The sequence below is a fragment of the Canis lupus genome, chromosome 21, assembly GCF_011100685.1.
Source record: "Canis lupus familiaris isolate Mischka breed German Shepherd chromosome 21, alternate assembly UU_Cfam_GSD_1.0, whole genome shotgun sequence".
In the NCBI taxonomy this organism is placed as follows: Eukaryota; Metazoa; Chordata; class Mammalia; order Carnivora; family Canidae; genus Canis; species Canis lupus.
In genome coordinates this window covers 26372346-26394322 of record NC_049242.1, presented here as the reverse complement: position 1 = coordinate 26394322, position 21977 = coordinate 26372346, and the positions used below count along the sequence as shown (strand labels likewise).

The 21977-nt window shown below is 37.5% G+C and overlaps 1 protein-coding gene across 4 annotated transcripts in view; it reads left to right on the top strand.

The window, feature by feature from the left end:
* Positions 1–21977, top strand: part of NUP98 (nucleoporin 98 and 96 precursor) — a 118341-nt gene that overhangs the window by 73678 nt on the left and 22686 nt on the right. For all 4 annotated transcript variants that reach the window (XM_038568780.1, XM_038568779.1, XM_038568777.1 and 1 more), the window contains exons 19-27: positions 99–276; positions 1182–1346; positions 7152–7334; positions 8046–8202; positions 9845–10274; positions 12610–12839; positions 14181–14447; positions 20376–20533; positions 21433–21576. In XM_038568780.1, coding sequence (XP_038424708.1) covers positions 99–276; positions 1182–1346; positions 7152–7334; positions 8046–8202; positions 9845–10274; positions 12610–12839; positions 14181–14447; positions 20376–20533; positions 21433–21576 — 1912 coding nt within the window. The remainder of the gene's footprint in view (positions 1–98; positions 277–1181; positions 1347–7151; positions 7335–8045; positions 8203–9844; positions 10275–12609; positions 12840–14180; positions 14448–20375; positions 20534–21432; positions 21577–21977) is intronic.

The window sequence follows — 21977 nt, the reverse complement described above, 5'->3', positions numbered from 1 at the left end:
TAACATAGGTACCTTTATTTGTTTTTGATAGAGGTGCTACTTGGCTTTCTGATCTTAAATATGGAATATTTTATGCTTCATGTGGTTGTACATTACAGGAAGGCTGAAGTTACACTGGATGGAGTTTGGCCAACAGATAAAACATCTCGTTGTTTAATAAAGAGCCCAGATCGACTTGCTGATATCAACTATGAGGGCAGATTGGAAGCAGTTTCAAGGAAACAGGGAGCTCAATTCAAAGAGTACCGTCCTGAAACGGGTTCTTGGGTGTTTAAGGTATAATAGTCACTTAGTTCTTATAAAGAGTGACAAAATGTGTTAGAAGAGATCCTCTCTTAAATTCTTTTTATTTTTACAAATTAGGAAAGAGATGAAGAGATGCATCATGAATTTCTCCAAGTTGCACATCTTAGTTAAACCCTAGCACAATAAGGAGCTATTAAAAACTTTATGCTCACACATCTCTGCCTCTTTCTGTGAGCATTTAGATATACTTCTAAGGAATGTTTTTTAGTGTGTGGCATCATTAGAGACATGAGGCAGAATTTTTGTCTCTTGATATCAACTCTTCCTAGAGTTGATTTACAGCTTTCTGGTGAGGAAGCTGTTGACTTCCTCCCTCCCTTAATTTTTTTAACCTCATGATTTCTTTCTCTTTTAAGCCAGTTGGATTATTTAACTAGTTGAAGGCCTGACACAAGTCTGTAGCAAACGACTAGGCAGTATATCAATGTGCATTTGCGGCACATCGATGCATTGTGCACTAAAAAAGTAATGGCTTTTTTAGATTTGGTTTTCTGTATTAATAAGTTAGTGTTTATATACGAGCAACTAGTACTTTTACTAAACATCTAAGTCTAAGGACAGGTATGTGTGATAGATAACATTTCATTATGCCTTAAATATTTTGATAGCTCTCTTGTATTTTCTTAAAGCTAATTCTGCATGATTGCAAGGACAGTACTATGGAAGCTCTGAAGAATATAAGTGTTAAAATTGATTTTGTTGGATTCTGGGGCACACCTGGCTGGTTGAGTCGGTAGAGTGTGTCTCTTGATCTCAGGGTTATGAGTTTGAGTTGCGAGTTTGAGTTCGATCTTGGGGTTGTGAGTTGGATGTAGAGATTACTTAAAAATAAAATCTTGAAAAAAGTAATTTTGTTGGATTTTTCTTTTCCTTAGGTCTCTCATTTTTCCAAGTATGGCCTTCAGGATTCTGATGAAGAGGAGGAGGAACGACCGTCTAAAACTAGTACAAAGAAGTTGAAGACTGCTCCTTTGCCTCCTGCAGGCCAGGCCACCCCATTCCAGATGGCTCTTAATGGCAAGCCAGCACCTCCACCCCAGGTAGAGACAGGACAGTGAATTTGAATGGAATCCATGATACAGAAGTTGAAACCAAGTCATTCAGCTAGTACAAAGCTGTTTATGACCCCTGGAACTTTGAAGAGTACAAATGTATTGGCAATCACGTTGAGACAAGTACAAGGGAGGGCATGAGGTGGTTCTGGCATCTGTTTTTAAATTGAGAGATTTAAAGAATTCTCATACTGTGTGGATCATTCCTTCTACAGATTGTCATTCTTAAACACCTCCCTCTCTTTCATTTGGACTTGCTGAATTCTCTGCTTAGTTATCAACTTAAGGTAGCATTTTGCTTGTGTGGGTTGATACAAAGTAAATCCTAATTTCCTTGACTACCCGATGTGCAGTTTAATCTTGTTCTTTACCTCCGTGGTTTTTTAAAAGTTCGATTAGCTTTCTGCAAGGGTTTTTTAACTCCATTTTTCTCAAATTGTTTGCTTATATACTTCAGGTAACCTCTTGATATTTGTATTTTAACAATACATAATCTTTCTGAAAATAGGTCAGGTTTTAGAATATAAATGAATTATTTGGCGTGGGGAGGGAAGGGCTGCATTGTTTATTGCAATTACTTGTGTCATACTCTTTCAGTATTGTTAAGCCAGTATAAACCTTTTGTCCATGCAGGGAAAGGGTTGTAATTTAAATATCAAGTAGTTTCTTTACCAATTCATAAAGAGTTTTACTTTTCTTTGGATGTTGTTTATATTCAATCAAGTTACAAAAAATTTTTTTCTTTGCTGCCATACTCCCTCAAAGAGGAGAACTTAATACAGAATTTCTTTGTAAAGCATCCTCTACCTCTCAGCTGCTAAAAGCAGGACCTTTGGAATTTTTTGTGCTATAATTCTTATGGCTGCTGAAATGTGCGTTTTTTATGATTTATTAAATAATTTCTTGGGAGGCATTTTCTGGAGATTGTTGTGTATGTATGTTCATATTTGCGCGTATAAGGTGAGGGGAGGGTATGATAAAAGTGGGGAGTGGAAAATACATTGGCTTCTATGTTCATAATCTTTGTAGCATAAAGTCCCTAAGAAATCTCTTCTGACCTAAAGAAATGCTGTAAATGGACTTGGTTTTCCAGTTTTCCACGTTCATTTTTTTCCTGAATCATGCCTTGTATAATCCCTTTCTCTCCAAAGTGTTTTTTTGATCTTTCATTATATGTATTTCTCAAGATAAGTCAGATAGCTTTATTTCTGCTAATAAAATAATTCTAAGATCCTAAAGATGCAGCTGTGAAAGAAAAGCTTTATCTGTGGATAGAGCAAATTTATGTCATGTGTCTTGACAACCAGTGATTTTTTTTTTAGGCTGTTTAATTTCCAGAATACAAACAGTAAGAGTTAACTGTACATTTCTGTGATGACACGTCAGTAGGTGAGGACTCTTTAATAAGAGCACCAAAAAATTTCAGAAGAACCAGGTTATAGGAAAAAGAGACGTGGTAAGGATGCAAACGGGCAATGAGAATACAGCAAGTGGGATCTTTTTCAGATATCCCCTTTGAAGAAGTGGGTGGTCTTTGGATGGAGAAAGCAGAAATGGGAGAAACAGATAGAGTTGTTTAGGTATTAGGCTAACATATTAGAATAGTAAAGAAGGACTCTTCCTTTATATTACCCAGAGACCTAAGTGAGACAGGTAGAAAATGTTAGTAGTTGCATAGCTTTCATTAGCACCAAAGATCTACATTTTATTTAGCATGAGGAAAGTACTTGAGCCATCTGAATGAACCAGGAACAGAGAGCAGAGAGCACAGTCTTTTCATCTTAGTGTCAAGATGACTGTCTTCACAATGTCACCCCTGGGGAGCTTGATTTCAGGGACATTGTGTTCCCTCAGTCCGCTCTAGCTTTTTTTTTTTTTCCCCTTCTCCTGTGCACAATCTCAAGTTCTCAGAGTTGAGAGTAGAGGGTTTTTTAGGTATTAGGAAGATCTATATTTTTGTTTAATGGTCACTTTATCCCACTCCCTTTTATGTAATATCCCTATTCCCCTCTTTGTAGTTTGTTCTTAATTTTGATTTGCTCCTAAAGAGGTAAATCTACGCAGCCAGAAAACATTGAGGTAACTAAATCTTCACATAATCTTTTTTTTTTTTAAGATTTTATTCATTTATTCATGAGACACAGAGAGAGAGAGAGAGGGGCAGAGACACAGGCAGAGGGAGAAGCAGGCTCCATGCAGGGAGCCCAATGTGGGACTCGATCCGGGGTCTCCAGGATCACGTCCTGGTCTGAAGGCGGCGCTAAACCGCTGAGCCACCCGGGCTGCCCCACATAATCTCTTCTATGCCTTTGAAGTTAGAGAAAATGTTGATAGAAAGACTTTCATCACACAAATGATTCAGGGCAGTTGCAGAAACATTTGATAGAACATTTCCAAAATGCTGATCTGAGATCCAGTTTTCAGTTGACTGCGTCACTACTTTGGTGACCTTTAATTCCATATTTATGGCATGGGGTTCAGGGAGAATTATATTTTAAATGCTTTCCCCCAGGTGATTGAAATATGTGGTCAGGCTTTAGAACCATTTGTTGAAAGACCTCAAATGGCATTTAGGCAGAGAGACATATTCGCTTTTTACTTTCACATTTTACTGCACTGTATCTTGTGTTCAGTATGATCAGGACAGAATAGTTGACTTGCTTCAGAAACTCACTATTGCTTACTTGATGAGTACATTAAAATGAATTAGAAATTTGTTTAGAGGGAAGAAGTGATTAGGATTTAGAAGAATTTCTAAATTTCTAAAATAGATACTAGAAGCCTTTTTGTTTTAGATATTAATGTTGCACTGTCCTACACTTCTTGTTGTAATATCCCTGAATATATGTTTAGAAATATACACACTTTGGTGGCCCTTGAAACCCTGACATGAAATTCCTCCTGAGAACACTGTAATGTTGATAGGGTTGATTTTCCAGCCAAATGAATATGAAACATTTTTTGCAGTTAGGAAACCAGTTATTTTGGTAGCAGGCAACAGTAATAGTTATACTAGATAAAACTGAGGGGAAGGACAGTATGAATTATTTAAATATCTGTTTGACCATGGATTGGTTTTTCACCCTTTTTTGAATAAAGGATGTCATGATTTACTTTACCTACTTGAATTACTTTATGTTCTAGATTAAGAGGTGCTTTATTTTCAGGGTTTGGCAGCTTTGTATGAGGAATATTCTCTTGAGGTGGAAAGTGAAGGTTCCTAAAATCATTGAAGGTTTTCTTTTTTTTTTTTTTTTAAGATTTTATTTATTCATGAGAGACACAGAGAGAGAGGCAGAGACATAGACAGAGGGAGAATCAGGCTCCATGCAGGGAGCTCGATGTGGGACTCAATCCTGGGACTCCAGGATCACACGCTGAGCCGAATGCAGATGCTTAACTGCTGAGCCACCCAGGTGTCCCTCATGGAAGGTTTCATTCATGAAACTTCACTCTCCATATATCTAAAGAGACGGTCATTTTACAGATAGTACCTTTGTATGTAGGAATTGTAATATACTGTGCTGGTATTTAGACATAAGTAAGATCAACTTTCAGAGATTATAATATATGAAAGAGATATTCTGTTTGTCTGCTTTTCCCAGTATTTTATTTGCTCTTTTCCATAGATTTCCTAAGGGCTTCCTTTAAAAACAAAACCAAAAAAAAACAACTTCCTTGATCCCTTTTGAGCCATCTTTCTATTATTATTATTATTAGTCTATTTTTCTTTTCAGGACTGGCTTTGAAGAAGCACCTGATCTCCCAAGATTTCTCTGAAAATAAGTACACAGACATCTTTTGGGGGAGTTTATTGCAATTGCTTAGATATACTTTAACAAATTCACTAATGGGGGTCCTAGGAGCTTACTAGTTCCTCATAGTTTCATAGTTTCCCCCTTATCCAGTTATTACATGATACCTCATAGCTTCAAAATCTATGCATGAGGGTGGAGCAAATAAAACCTTGATACTTCTTAAAAATACTCTGGGTCCCTTAGGTCTCTAAGTCGTTTAAGGCAAAATGGGTAGATTTCATCAAATTGTTCTAAGTGAACATCTCTTGCTGCTGTTATTTCTTTGTTGAGTAGTGTAAGTTGAAACCATCCTCCCCTTTTTTCCTTTCCTCCCACCCATCTTCACTCCTTGTTCTTTCATATTATCAATTGCTTTTGCTACTGTGTGCCAGGGATCACACTAGGCAGTAGAATTGATGAAGAGAATATCCGATGAATGTTGACTTTAACAATATGCTTGATAATAGATACAGAGAATAAAAGTAGGCTATAATCTGTTTCCAAGCCTTGACAATGTGGTGGGACAAATAAATACTGCATATGTGAGAAATCATAATATATCATGATAAATTATTAAAAACAGTTTAGACGGGGTATTATAGGAGCCCAACAGACAGAGAGTATCCTCACTGATAGGCTGACACAGAGGATGTGAAGTAGTTTAATAACTTTTCCTAAAAGTGAATTGGTTAAAAACTAACTTGTGAAGGAACCTTTGGAGTTAGAGTGTTCCCACAGTTCTTGTAAGTAAAATAGGAACATTGTGACCAAGTCTACTTTTTTATTTTTTTAAAGTTGAAAAAGTTACATTAATGGCTATTTCTTTGTCCACAGTAACCATGAAATTATTTTTTTAAACTACCTGTTAACATAATAGCATCAATTTGAAGGTCTCTGTGAAATAGGCCACTTATGAAGATAAGCCTCAAACTTTGGAATATTAATAATCTACAGATGATACCATGATAAAAATAATTAGTAAAACTTTTTGATTTTGAGAATGTTTCATAAATTGGTTTAGCCACTTGATACCATTTTATCAGATGTACTATGCAAGTTTAGGATATACTTAATGAATTTGTGCTGAACCAGTTATTTTACAGTGTCCTACAGATTGATGAGTTATTACCTTTCCAGATCATAAACTGTTAGTCATGAGTATATCTTGAAAACTGCTTAATAAATGTAAATCTAATTCTAAGCACTTGAACAAAAGGATTATTCCAAGATTCTATTGTTCCTAGGGGCACCTGGCTGGCTCAGTCAGTAAAGCATGGGACTCTTGATCTTAGGATCAGCAGTTCAAGCCCCCACCTTAGGCATAGAGCTTATTTTAAAAAACAAAACGAAAAAGAAAAACACCAAACAGTTCCTAATATTACTTTGTTTTTCCTTTTGGGAAAATAAACATTGTATCTTATATGGTACTACATATATAGAGCCCAGCTGACTTTTAGGATTCGGTTACCCAAAAAGTAAACTCCAGGCCCCAAATTATGTTCACTGGAAATTTATTTCTAATTGTTTTCATTTTAAAAATGCCAAGTTGTTGGAGACCTTTTAATCTCTTTTCCCAAAGGCTTCTGGCTACAAGGCAGTGTAAGGGCAGGGTTATCCTGTGTATATCAGAAAATTATATTTGCTAGCTAAATCAGGTAAGGCATAATCTTTGTCTAAAGACCACTATTTAAAAAAATAATAATAATAATAAAGACCACTATTTGCTCAGTATGGGGCTTCGGATCCAGACACCAGACCTGCATATATTACAAAAGGGTGATTTCAGGAATCTGTATTTGGACTCCCAAGTACATATAGAGGGGATTTAGGATAATTATTGTTGAAGCCTTTTTAGCAAACATGCTATCTTGCATTGTCGCAGGATCAGCAGAATCTAGTCCTGCTATATCATGTTCTGAATGAACTAAATGTGGTCTAAAAGCTGTCTGTCTGGTGTAATTTAATGCTGCTTCCCTGATCTTTCTGCTGTCTACAGAGCCAGAGCCCAGAGGTGGAGCAGTTAGGGAGGGTTGTGGAGCTGGACAGTGACATGGTAGATATCACCCAGGAGCCAGTTTTGGATTCCATGTTAGAAGAGAGCGTGCCTGAGGATCAGGAGCCCGTGTCTGCCTCAACACACATTGCGTCTTCACTGGGAATTAATCCACATGTCTTACAGGTGAAGTCCTAACCCACCCTTCCTACAACAGGAAGCCAAACTGCTCTTTACCTCCCGTGCATAACCTTGGGCTGCTTCTTTAATTATTGACTGAAGAGCATTGACTGGTCATTGGAATGAGAAAAAAAAAACAAGAATATGGACCATGTTTGGGCCTCATTTTTCCATTCTGGGAGGGAAGGGGAACGTTATATTGAAATTCAGAAGACCTGGATTCCAACCTCGGTTTTGTAACTATTACCATGTGACTTTAGACAAGTCCTTTAACATCTGTGAGCACTGATTTTTCTCTATAAAATATACTTTGTTTCCTCCCTAGGGTGGTTTTGAGGCTCTAGAAAGTGCTCCATAAAAGTTTTCTTAATAAGCTGGTAGATACTGGTTTCTTTAAACTCTATCTCAACTTCCCCCTACCTGTGCCTTTTGGCATGCTATAAGTTTAGCCTTTGTCTTATATTTGAAGTTAATCATTCAGCAAACAGATGGGCAATTGCTGTGTGCCAGGCTTTGGCAAGACTCTAGATACAAAAAGTATTCTATAATTTCTACCCTTCAGGTACATACAGTATAACAGAGTCAGCCACACAAATATACTAGCTCTGGACAGAGCCTGTAGGAAGAGCAGTTTATTGATTATTGGAAACTGCATTTTTCTTTTTTGGCCTTTGGATTTCAGGGAACACATTCATTCTATAGATATTGCCTTTTTAGATCATGAAAGCATCATTGCTTGCTGATGAAGAAGATGTAGATATGGTTCTGGATCAACGCTTCAGTCACCTTCCTTCTAAAGCAGATACTTCTCAAGAAATCTGTTCTCCCAGACTCCCCATTTCAGCATCCCACTCATCAAAATCCCGTTCTTTAGGTACTGTAAATGATGCTATTTTACAAGAAAGCTGTAAAGTCCTGCTTTTCACCTGTCTTCTAAGTTGAGTCAGCTTCTCTAGCGAATATCCCCCTAAAGACATATGATAATAAGGATGTCAAGAGGAGATGTATTCTTAGAAATTTGTTAGGTGGGCCAGTTTTGGGTTTCTTTTTTTTTTTTTTTTTTTTTTAAGATTTTATTTATTCATGGGGGTGGGGGGGGGCAGACACGCAGGCAGAGGGAGAAGCAGGCTCCATGCAGGGAGCATGATGTGGGCCTCAATCCTGGGTCCCCAGGACCATGCCCTTGGCCAAAGGTGGTGCTAAACCGCTGAGCCACCCAGGCTGCCCAGTGGGCCAGTTTTTAAAAGCCATAATCAGCTTTATTGGTGTAGATGAAGAAGTTTTGTGGAACACAAAGCATTTGTGTTTTGTTTGGGTTATGTCTTTATTTGCCTATGAATGTGGATTAGGTAGTAAGCTCAGATTTCCTCATTTTTATCATATTTTAGAGGAATAAGCAAATTGTCCTGCACTGTACTCTTTTTGGGCAATCCTCATGCTATCCTTATTTTATTGCCTTCTGGGGGCAAATGTTGCTTCTTAAAATGCACAGTAACTTGTCAGATTTCTACCTTTTCCTAAATCTCCCTAAATTCCTAGGGAAGTAATATTTGACTTTAAAGCTTTCCCTTCTCGTGGGCTTCTAACTATGTGGAACTGAGGATAGAGGGACTTAAGTACATTTGGATTGGGGGTTTAAGGGATTTAAGTACATTTGGATTGGTTCCTTAAGCCAAGGAAACTACCAGGAAGAGATTTGTCTATGTTGTCTGAAAAACTGTTTAGTTTTCAATTCTTTCAAGTGTTAATTTCCATTTTAAAAATATTGTAACTAATAAACTACCAGTTAAACATTCATTACAACCTTTTCCATAATGGGCACTACATGAAAATCTTATACTTCAATAACTAACTCATTGCTTTAGACAGGATTAGAAAACAGGCAGTAGTAATAAGAACTGTCCTCCAAAACGTGTAAGATGTCTCGGTGGGTTTTTCTTTCATTGAGTCTAGCATTGAGTATTAGAGTGGTAGCAGTTTGAATTTAGATCTTATTAAGCTTTTTCTGTTGACTAAGAAATGGTTACATTTGACATTCTAACAAGGGTATGAACATTGGTGTTAGACTTCCCTGGGCTTCTGTCAGTGCTGCCACTTAATAGCTTTGTGGATTTGGACTAAACACTATTCTGAGCCCAATTTTTCCACCTATTAAATGAGGATAATATTGGTGTCCGTCTGAAGTTATTGAAAGGTGAAATGAAACAGTATATACAAATGGCCTACACAGAGTCACAGATAAGAGCTAAATAATTTTTTAAAATAGTAGTAGTAAAAAAACAAAATAGTAGTAGTAGTGTTTTTGATGTCAATAATTGTTGTTGGGCTCGTTGTCACTAAAATTCCTGCCTTGATTTCTTGGTTGAAAGAGCATTACACACACTGACTTGCTGCTTGTCACCAATATCTGATTTAGTTGGTTTGATAAAGCTGTGATTTCATCCTCACTGATTATTGCTGTTCGAGAAGCAATAGAGACTGTATTTTCTAATAGTCTTTTTTTCCCCCTGTTTCAGTTGGTGGGTTACTACAATCAAAGTTCACTAGTGGATCTTTTCTTTCACCAAGTGCCTCTGTACAAGAATGTCGTACTCCCAGAGCAGCATCTTTGATGAATATCCCATCCACGTCCCCTTGGTCTGTCCCTCCACCCCTGACCTCTGTGTTTACAGTGCCCAGCCCAGCCCCTGAAATTCAATTGAAAACCGTGGGTACACGCAGACAACCAGGCCTAGTTCCTCTTGAAAAGTCTGTTACCTATGGCAAGGGGAAACTCTTGATGGACATGGCCCTATTTATGGGACGCTCATTTCGAGTTGGTTGGGGACCCAATTGGACTCTTGCTAATAGTGGAGAACAGCTGAGTGGCTCACATGAACTGGAAAATCATCAGATTGCTGATTCTATGGAATATGGATTCCTGCCTAATCCAGTAGCTGTTAAATCGTGAGTCACATTTTCCTTATGCTTTTTAAGAAAGGCAACTTAGTTGGTAAGACAAAAACATTTCATTATGAAGTGACCCAAGGTCAAGGCTCTGCTTTGGTGATCTTTCTAGAAATGTTCTTAGTACAGTTTTAGATAGCAGAAGATCTTTGTATAACTAAAAACTAAACTGACAAAACATGAGAGACACCTAACTCTGGGAAATGAACAAGTGGAAGGGGGAGGTGGGCGGGGGGTTAGGGTGACTGGGTAATGGGCACTGAGGGGGCACTTGGCGGGATGAGCACTGGGTGTTATGCTATATGTTGGCAAATTGAACTCCAATAAAAAACATAAAAAAAATTAACTGAAACTGATTAATAAGATGATTCCATTGTACCATCAGGGTATGAAGAGTATATAATACTTCCTTAATGGTTAAACTTTAGTTGAAAATGTAACAGACCCAAAGCTGATACTGCAGCATTCCTTGTTTTTTTTTTTCATCCTTTTTATTGTAAGTCTTTTTTTTTCTTTTTTTTTAAATATATATATATAAGGTATCTTCTTAATTAGGCACAATTCCTATATCTTGGATCTGATAAGGTGAATGTATAAACTGTATAATCTGTACATAAGTATTTGGAAATAAGATGACATCTAATAGGGGCTCCTGGCTGGCTCAGTTGGTAGAGCATACAAACTCTTGATCTCGGCTTTCTGAGTTCAAGCCCCCCCCCCCCCACACACATTTGGTGTAGAGCTTACTTTAAAAAAAAAAAAAAAAAGATGATCATCTGATAACTGTATTATGTTATATATTACTACATAATCCTTATCATTAACATGTGTGTTTATAGTTCTATATACTTTGTCTATGTGTATGAGTGTGCATGTATATGGATCTATATATATCATGCCTATTATGTATAGTTTCTGGTAGTAATTAGGCAGTATGCATACAGTTTTGTGCAAAATATATAACATTTTCGTATTTACTTTTTATAATAAATTGTGCTGTGTCCTTTTTTTTAAGATTTTATTTAAAAAAAAGATTTTATTTATTTATTCATGTGAGACACAGAGAGAGAGAGAGGCAGAGACATAGGCAGAAGGATAAGCAGGCTTCATGCAGGAAGCCCGATGTGGGACTCGACCCCGGGACTCCGGGATCATGCCCTGAGTCAAAGTTAGACTCCCAACTGCTGAGCCACCCAGGCATCCCAAATTGTGCTTTGTTACAGATTAAATGACTGTGATTACCTATTCTTAATTTTTAAAGTTGACTTTGAAGAAACACAGAACAACAGTATCTCTTGAACCTCACAGTCAGGAATGTTGATTCTAAACCTAGGTTATGCATGATGTCATGATATTTTATAGGTTTTTAAGTTTGTTTTCTTTTTAAGATTTTATTTATTTGAGAGAGAGAGAGCACAAGCGAGGAGTTGGTGGTGAGAGGGGCAGAGGGAGAGGGAGAAGCAGACTCCCTGCTGAGCAGGAAGCCAACGCAGGGCTCGATCCTGACTCCAGCCCCAAGATCATGACTCCAGCCTAAGGCAGACACCTAACTGAGCCACCCAGGTGCTCCAATGTCATGATATTTTGAAAATTGTTAATATCAATCTTAGATCAGAGCCAGATTGATTATATGTTCATCTTAATTTAGAATCAGTTCTACAGTGTGTGTGTGTGTGTGTGTGTGTGTGTGTGTGTATATATATATATATATATATATATATATAAGCTTAGCCTCACAACTTTTGATACCTCATGAAGTATAACTTGAGAAATCAGTATCCCACAATGCCCTTTGGTCCTTGGATTTCATAATATCTAGATACATACTGAAACCAGTTCCAAGTGGAACTCTTTTTTTTTTTTTTAGATTTTATTTATTTATTCATGATAGACACAGAGAGAGAGAGAGAGAGAGAGAGAGAGAGAGAGAGAGGCAGAGACACAGGCAGAGGGAGAAGCAGACTCCATGCAGGGAGCCTGACGTGGGACTCCATCCTGGGTCTCCAGGGTCACACCCTGGACTGAAGGCGGCGCTAAACCGCTGAGCCACTCGGGCTGCCCCAAGTGGAACTATATTGATTTCCATTCTTGTTATGACCTGACCTAAAGAATAAATTTAAGCCTTTGGATTCTGAATGCATGGGCCAGACAATTTGTTTACTTAGTATATGGCAAATAAGTTCATTATAGTTTGACATTACAAAATACAATTTCTGTAAAATCATTGGGACGTGTTTTGCATTCTCTTTGTAATCATAAAAAGATATAAAGATTTATAGGAAAATTCTAAAATCTGTTTTATCTTTATTTTCTGTCTTGTCATTTGTTCTTATAGCCTAACTGAGTCTCCATTCAAAGTTCATTTGGAAAAACTCAGTTTGAGACAAAAGAAGCCAGATGAAGACATACAATTATATCAGATACCTCTGGAGCTCAAATTAAAACATAGTACCGTCCATGTGGATGAACTGTGTCCTCTCATTGTCCCTAATCCAGGAGTTGCTGTCATTCATGACTATGCAAATTGGGTTAAGAAAGCATCAGGAGATTTTTTGGAAGCACAAAGTAAGTTGGACTGTTCTAACCTTTGGTGTTTCAGGAACTAGAGTAGGAGCATGTGTTCATAGGAGGACAAATTTCCTTATGCAAATGTAGTCAGCGGATGCCCAAGCTCCCACTTGTTTATAGTTGAGTTGGAATGAGCAAAATCTCAAGGAAGAAGAAATGATGATAACCTTTTTACAATTATTCTTATGGCTTTTAACATGCAAGTCCTTGTTCACAGGAACTATTGCCAGATTCCTTGGATTTTTGAAGTTGCATTCCTTCCTCCACCCAGAGAACATAGGAAGAAAAAGCCATTCCTTCTTGCTTTTCTACATCCTACCCATTCTTCTATGTCCATCTTAAGTACCACTTGTTCTTCCCAACAGTTTTAGCAGTCATAACTTGCCTTCCTAACCTCCCTATTACCTTTCTATAACTATTGTGACCATGGTTTTCTAAACCATACTTTGAAAAAGATTTTCCTAATTTGGGAACTTACTATTTCAAATAGTAGAAAATCATACTTAATTAGATGTTTCATAACATTTCAACATTATTGAAGAATGGTGACTATTTTAGACTGTTTCCATACCACACATTTTGGGAATTGTTTATATTCATTTCTTTGTGTTTGCTTTAGTTATCTTCTTTTCAAACATGTGAGTCATCTTACCATTGTATATTTGTATTTGGCTTAGTGGTAAACAATTCTTCCGTTTTGTTGTCCTTCCTGAGGAGCAACAGTAGTTAAGAATATAGAGGTGGACTCAGATTACTTGGGTTCAAAGCTTGGCTCTGCTGCATGTTGCCTATAACTTTAAGCAAGTCACATAATGCTCTGTACTTTAGTTTCCTCATCTATAACATAAAGATGGTAACTACTGTATAGTTACATGGTGTAGTTTAGAGTTGGCTTTACTCTTAAGTGCTTTAAACTGTCACTCAGGCTCACTATATGCTAGGCTATACCTGCTGCAGGAGAGAAGACTCCCCGACAAGTTTTTAGAGCACTTCATGTTTTTATAAAGCATTTTGTAAACAGAATTTAATCAAATTAGAGGACTTTTCTCTGTCATTTGAGATTATATTAGCCATAATTCAGATAGAAGAATCTGTTTAAAGGAACATAGAGTTAGATTTGTTATAGAAGTATCACAGGAACATAGAGTGAACAAGCAGTTATACTACACACTGGAACTTGTAAGACACAGCAGAGTGAGCTGGAGACAAATTTAGGGAAATTAACTTGAGTGGTTTGAGGTATTTATTAATTTATGTATTTTAATGCCACAATTATAGTGATGTCCTCTGTACGTACTTTGACTTCATATCAGTACTGTTTTCCTGTCCCTTCTTTAGTTGTGAAGCACTGGAGCCTAACATGGACATTATGTGAAGCCTTATGGGGCCACCTGAAGGAGCCTGACAGCCAGCTGGATGAGCCCAGTGAATACATTCAGATTCTGGAGCGAAGAAGAACTTTCTCTCGCTGGTTATCCCATACTGCCGCACCTCTAATAGAGGAGGAAGTCTCCTTAACCCGAAAAGACAAGCCTGTGGAGGCTGTCTTCAGCTACCTCACGGGCAAGAGGATCAGTGAGGCCTGTTCTCTGGCCCAGCAGTCAGGTATGGTCCTTCTGTACACCTTTATCTACATCCTACTCCCTAGTGGTCCCTGCCCCTTAATTATAGATTTGTCTTTGTCTTCTAACCTGAATTAAGTAATTATAAACTTCCCAGGAAGCTTGCTGATTCTCCAGAATAGGGACTGGTTTCTAGTTTTCTTTCTAGTACTTTAAACATTAAGTTTACTTAGTTAAAATTATTTCAGTTTTGTATGTTACCTATACATTTGTAGTAAAACTAGAAAATGCAGATAAGCAAAAAGCAATAAACCCAAATCACCTAAGTCCTTTAGCATTTACTATATACATTTCAATGTACAGCTTGTACTTGGACTGTTTACTTTGGAATATATAAGGTATATTAAAATTCGTGTAGGTGGGGGTTCGGACACCAGGGTGGCTCAGTGGTTGAGCATCTGCCTTTAGCTCAGATCATGATCCTCTGGTCCTGGGATCGAGTCTTCCCTCAGGGAGCCTGCTTCTCCCTCTGCCTATGCTCTGCCTCTCTCTGTTGTCTCTCGTGAATAAATAAAATCTTTAAAAAAAAATTGTGCACACAAAGTAAATGCACGCAAAGTAAATATGCATGTAAATTTTTCAAAGATGGTATCCTACTGTGTGTATCATGTGTTCTTTTCATGTTCTATGATATAAATATTATAGTCAAATGGTTCTTAGTATTTTTTTAATCTACAAATGTACCATGTTACTGAATTCCTTTTTTGACATTTAGGCCCCCCCACCCTCCACTATAAGTAACACTCCAAACCTATTAAACATAGGTATTTTACATTAATTCACTTACTTCATTCAAGTAAATAAATATGTAAATTTAACTTCTGGGTTAAGATATTTACTTTTTTTTTTTTAGGACTTCCCATTATATATTAATGCTTTTTTTAGTTTCCCTTCCACTAATGAGAGGCATTCAGCAAGTACTTAATAATTATCCAGACACAAATCTTGTTAAGAATAAAAAATGACAGGCAGCCCGGGTGGCTCAGCGGTTTAGCGCTGCCTTCAGCCCAGGGTGTGATCCTGGAGACCTGGGATCGAGTCCCGTGTCGGGCTGCCTGCATGGAGCCTGCTTCTCCCTCTACCTGTGTCTCTGACTCTCTGTGTGTCTTTCATGAGTAAATAAATACAATCTTAAAAAATAATAATAATAATAATAAATGGCATAGTCCAGTTTAATCTATGTGTATAATAAGATCCCTCATCAAACATTTTTACTGAAACCTAACTCATCTGAAACCAACTAATTGGAGCCTTGAACTGGATTTATTTTTGGAGGACTTGGCCAGTTTGGATTGTAAGGAACAAATCATAGAAAAAGCTAGAATCAAGAACTTACATACATGACTAGTTGCATTCCACTATCACTACATGTTTAGCTCAATGCCTTTTGTGGTCTTCATATATTTTTGTACTGAAAATTTGTCTTTAGGATTGGCCTTTTTTATAAAGTTATGCTCACCAACACATATATGTACAGCATAAGAGGATCTTAAGGAAGTCTGGTCCTTAGATTTATTTGTTCACAAACTCTTTTTCCTCCTTTTTTTCTTTTCTTTATGGTTAGGCTTTTGGCGAGGCACTACCTTTCACCATATCAAAAACTTTTGCTTCACTACCTCCACTTTTAAAAATTGATAGAACAACTCAATAGAGTATCAAGAATGTAAAATACTTGAATACTGTCAGTGTTACCTGATACCTACCCAACAAGAAGACCTCAAATCAATAACTTAAGCTTCTACCTTAAGAAACTAACAAAATAAGAACTAAACCAAAAGGCAGAAGAGAAGAAACAGTAAAGATTAGAACAGAAATCAATGAAAATGACACCATTAAAAACAGTAATCAGTAACACCAAACATTAGGTCTTTGAAAAGATTAAGGAAGTTTGCAAACCTTTGACTACACTGATAATGGGAAAGACAAATTACCAAAAAATAGAAATGAAAGAACATCACTACTAACCCTACAGAAAAGGAAATATAAGAAATTCTGTGTTAACAAGTTCAACAACTTAGATAAAATTGACAAATTCCTAAGAAAATATAAATTACCAAAACTGACTCAAGAAAAAGTAGATAATCCAAATTGATCTATAACAAGAAATTGAATAATTAAAAATCTTCACTCAGAAAAGCCAAATTCCATATATCTTCACTAGTAAACGCTATTTTTATTTATTTATTTTTAATATTTTTTATTTATTCATGAGAGACAGAGAGAGGCAGCGACTTAGGCAGAGGGAGGAGCAGGCTCCATGCAGGGAGCCTGATGTGGGACTCAATCACGGGACCGCAGGATCACGCCCTGAGCCAAAGTCAGAAGCTCAAAACTGAGCCACCCAGGCGTCCCAGTAAACACTGTTTTTAAAGAAACAATACCAATCCTCTGTAGCTCTTTCAGAAAATAGAGGGAACACTTTCCACCTTGTTCTATGATGGCATTATTACCCTAATATCAAACCAGATGTACAAAAAACCTACAGTTAAAATCATACTTGAAAGTTGAAAGACGGGATCCCTGGGTGGTGCAGGGGTTTGGCGCCTGCCTTTGGCCCAGGGCGCGATCCTGGAGACCCGGGATCGAATCCCACATCGGGCTTCCGGTGCATGGAGCCTGCTTCTTCCTCTGCCTGTGTCTCTGCCTCTCTCTCTTTCTCTCTCTGTGACTATCATAAATAAATAAACGTTTAAAAAAAATTTTTTTTTAAATAAAAAAAATAAGAGAAAGTTGAAAGACTGATTTCACCGTAAGTTGGGGAATACCATCTCTATACAACATTGTAATGGATGTTGTAGACCGTGTAATCAGATAAGGAAAAGAAGCAAAAGTCATACAGATTAAGAAGGAAGAGGTAAAACTGTCTTTTTTCAAAGATGACATGATTCTGTATGTAGATATATCAGCTCCAAGGAATGCACAGAAAAGGCAGTGGGACTAAATAGTTCCACAAGGTCTCAGGATTCAAGATTAGAATATGAAATTCAGTTGTGTTTCTATTTATTATTATTTTTTTTTTTTAATTTTTTTTATTTATTCATGATAGTCACACAGAGAGAGAGAGAGAGAGGCAGAGGGAGAAGCAGGCTCCATGCACCGGGAGCCCGACGAGGGATCCGATCCCGGGTCTCCAGGATCGCGCCCTGGGCCAAAGGCAGGCACCAAACCACTGCGCCACCCAGGGATCCCTGTTTCTATTTATTATTAACAGGCAATCCAAAAATGAAATTAGAAAAACAATTGAATTCGCAATAACATCAGAAAGAATAAAATACCTAAAGAATAAATGTAACAAAAATGAGACTTGTACTATAACTATAAAGCAGTGCTGAGGAAATAAAGATCTACATAAATGAAGAAATATATTTTACGTTTGCGGAATACACTTCAGCTACAGAACCATTGTCATTTTTTTTTTATTTAATTTATTTTTTTTTCCATTGTCATTTTTGGCTGGTAATTTTTTGTTGAGGCTGTCTTGGGCATTGCAAGATACCTAACAGCATCCCTGCCCCCTGCCTTTAAAAGTCCTTTACCCTCAGCTGTGACAACCAGAAAATACCTCTTAGACATTGCCAAATGTTCCCTTGGGAACAAAACCACTCAAAATGAGAAGCACTGATGCATTATGAACCTCAGGTTGTTAATTTGTATATTTAGTGCATTTTCTCTCAAAGTCTACAGCAGGCATTTTTGCAGAAATTAATAGGCTGATCATTATTTAGAAATGTAAAAAATAAAAAAAAATGTAAAAAATCTTTAAACAGCTTTGGAAAAGAACAAAGTCATGCAACACAACACCTATCTGATTTCAAAACCTCTATAAGACTGCAGCAGTCAAGACAGTGTGGTACTGGCATAAGAATGAGCATAGAAAAATATGATGGAAATGGGATTTCAAATATAAAATCCTTCCACTTTTATTCAGTTGATTTTTTTGACAAAAGTGCCAAGGTAATTTAAATATGAATAGTCTTTTAGTTGGATATTCATATGCAGATTAGTATATATTCTTACCTGTACCATACATTAAAATTAATTTGAGAGAGTACCCTAGAATGCTATACCATTTGCTCAGTATATGTCCTCATCAATGAGAAAGTCTCTGAAAAGTCAAGGATGCCTAGCAGAAGCAGTTTGGTTGGTTAACTGTGTAATTAAAGCTAAGACAGGCTCTTAATGAATGATTGTATTAAGCTCTGAACTCAGCCATCTCTAGTGACCAAGATATTTATACATCTTGGTCAATAAATCCTCTCTTTTGGGTTCTCTAGATACACTTAAATATCTTTTCTTTTTTCCTTTAGTATTGTCACCTAGAATACCAGCAGCTCATGGTCAAGTGGGCTACAGCACTCACTGCATGAATCATAGTCCAGTCATGCTTTGATTACATATATGCAGAGAGACCACTTGGCCTCACATTTCCAGATGTGTTCCCGATGGCATGATTTCTGTCCTCTAGGCCTCTCTTGTTTGTGAAGGAAACTTTTGTGGCAGGATGGTACTTTATATAGACGTGTAAGCGCTGACCCATATACAAAAACAAAAGGACTTGACTTCTAGGAGGTTTGTTGTAAGGGCTGAAACTAAACATTTTTCTCTTAATGTACAGCTTAACTGGAAGTTTCATTAACTGGAATTTCTATCCCCTCACTTTCTGGTTAATGAGAATCTATTTATTTGTTTATTTAAAAGATTTTATTTATTTATTCATGAGAAGCACAGAGAGTTGTGGAGACGTAGGCAGAGGGAGAAGCAGGCTCCCTGCGGGGACCCTGATGCAAGACTTGATCTGGGGACCCGGGATCACACCCTGAGCCAAAGGCAGATGCTGAACCACTGAGCCATCCACGTGCCCCAAGAATCTTTTTATTGCTTCAGCCTTTGTAATTAAAAATTTGTAGTAAAAGATTATTGGACCTGGGAGAGTGAAAGAGTCAGTGATTCTCTTTATACTGCACACATAGACTTTTCCTCTAGATTTCAGTTTGCCATTTCTCAGTACCATATAGTTGGATATGTTTTCTTTTTGTTTTGTTTTTTTTTTTTTTTTTTTTAAGATTTTATTTATTCATAGAGACAGAGAGAGAGAGAGAGAGGCAGAGACACAGGCAGAGGGAGAAGCGGGTTCCACACAGGGAGCCCGACGTGGGACTCGATCCTGGGTCTCCAGGATCACACCCAGGCTGAAGGCAGGATCCCACCCAGGCTGAAGGCGGCGCTAAACCGCTGCACCACTGGGGCTGCCCTTTTTCTTTCTTTTTTTTTTTTTTTTAAGGCAAAAATTCTCATCTGTTCGTACTTTTCATGTTTTATACATCAGGAATGCCTGGGTTTCTCAGTAATTTTAGGGAGCAAACAGATTTTTTTCTGGTAATTCAAGAGGATGACTGAGCAGAAGTTCACACAAGGAAAACCTTCTTGAAAAAGATCATGCCCTTCAAAAGGTCCACTTGCTGAAAGTCCAGTAACTGGTATACTGTCCTTCAGCTGAGATCCAATTCCTCTGGCATTCATCTTCACTTGCGCTGTGAATAGCTTTTTCTAATTGGGCAGGTTTTCAGTTATGTCATCTCAGCTTTCACCATATAAACCTTTGAATCAGATAATACTTTGCTCCATTTTACAGATGACGTACTTTATCTAGAGTCGCAGAAGTAACAGATCTATCATTGAACTCTGTATACTATACAGTCTATATGTAATTTAGGTTAATCTACTTTGAATATTTTCTACCCAAGCAGAAAATGGTAAGCTCTCCATCAGTATTTTGGCACTACTGCAGAAAGTAGTCACAGTGTAAGGTTCTTCCTCCTGAGGACTAGAAGAAAGAAGATAATTCCCCCAGGTATTTCCCCAAGTCTGTTAGTCCTCAGTGATCACCAGAGAACTTCTGTTTCTCTTGTAGGTGATCATCGTCTTGCCCTTCTTTTATCCCAGTTGGTGGGTAGCCAGTCAATCCGGGAGCTGCTTACCATGCAGCTGGTGGACTGGCAACAGCTCCAAGCTAACTGTTTCATCCAGGATGAGAGACTGCGGATCTTTGCGTTGTTGGCTGGAAAACCGGTACTTTCTTCTTTTCCCATAAACTTGCATAAAGTTTTCTTATAAATTCAAGATGGCTTGAGGTTAAGGGAAAGTGCTATCTTTTTAAATGGTATACCGTGACACATAACTAACTAACTTGTTTTTAAGTTTTAGTGGAAGTGTTTTCAAATTACAAAGATATAACATGTACATTCTAAAAAAAAGAACTGGTTACATAGAAATAAAACATTAAAATTCACTATGTCCCTTACCATAGTGGTAATTTGTAGTTTCTTTCCAGACATTTTTAAGTCTATATCAACATATATGTGTGCATATTTATACATGTGTGTATATTGCAATAAAATCAGTTATACATAGAAGTTCTGCAAGTTAACTGACTATTTATGGACATTTTTTCATGTCATGTAGCATCATTCTTTTTAATAGCCACTTCTGTTCATTTTATGGGTAATATACCATAATTATCATAAGCAGGCTTTCTTTTGCTGCCTACATGATTGACTTCTCGATGTTACTTTCCAAAAATGAAATAGCTGGTCAGAATTTATGCATAAATTTAAAGTTTTATAAGATGGCAACTCTGGCCAGTAAAAAAACCTCCTCTTCACTCTGTGGTTCTCGTCTCTTCTCAGAGCACCAGTTGTCCAAATACACCCTCTCACCTGCCACTAAGGAACTGTGTATTTTATGTTTGGATTGTTAACACTGCCAACCTAGTTCATGCAAAATGTTAACAGGAGCACCTGGCTGGCTCAGTAGAGCATACAACTCTTGATCTTGGGATCATGAGTTTGAACCCCATGTTGGGTTTAAAAAAAAAATGTTACTTGAATAATAAGTGAGTAACTTGCAGATTTGGGCAGTAACAAGGTAATGTGTAACACATAGCTTGATGATGATTTTATCTTTTCCAGGTATGGCAGCTCACAGAGCACAGACAGATCAATGTGTGCTCATTTTTGGATTGGAAACGTGCCTTGGCTGTCCATCTTTGGTATTTGCTTCCACCAACAGCCTCCATTTCCAGGGCACTCAGCATGTATGAAGAAGCATTTCAGGTATCTTTGTCCAGTAGAGCCAACCAATAGTCATGGGGGAAGTCCTGTTTTTGCCAGAAAAGTACTGCAGAGAAAAAACCATCCAAGTCACACTTCATAATACTTTTTCCTAACTGCTTTTTTTGAAAGTACCATAAAATTGAAATGGACCCTGGAGTGGTGTCTGGGTGGCTCAGTTGGTTAGGTGTCTGCCTTCGGCTCAAGTCATGATCTCAGGATCCTGGGATCAAGCCTCACATCAGGCTCTCCGCTCAGTGGGGAGTCTACTCCATTTTCCTCGCCCTCTGTGCTTGCGCGCTCTCTCTCTCTCTCTCTCTCTCAAACAAACGAACAAATAAATAAATAAATAATATTTTTTAAAAAATGAACCCAGGAAATCTGATGGGAAACTTTCCTTTTCT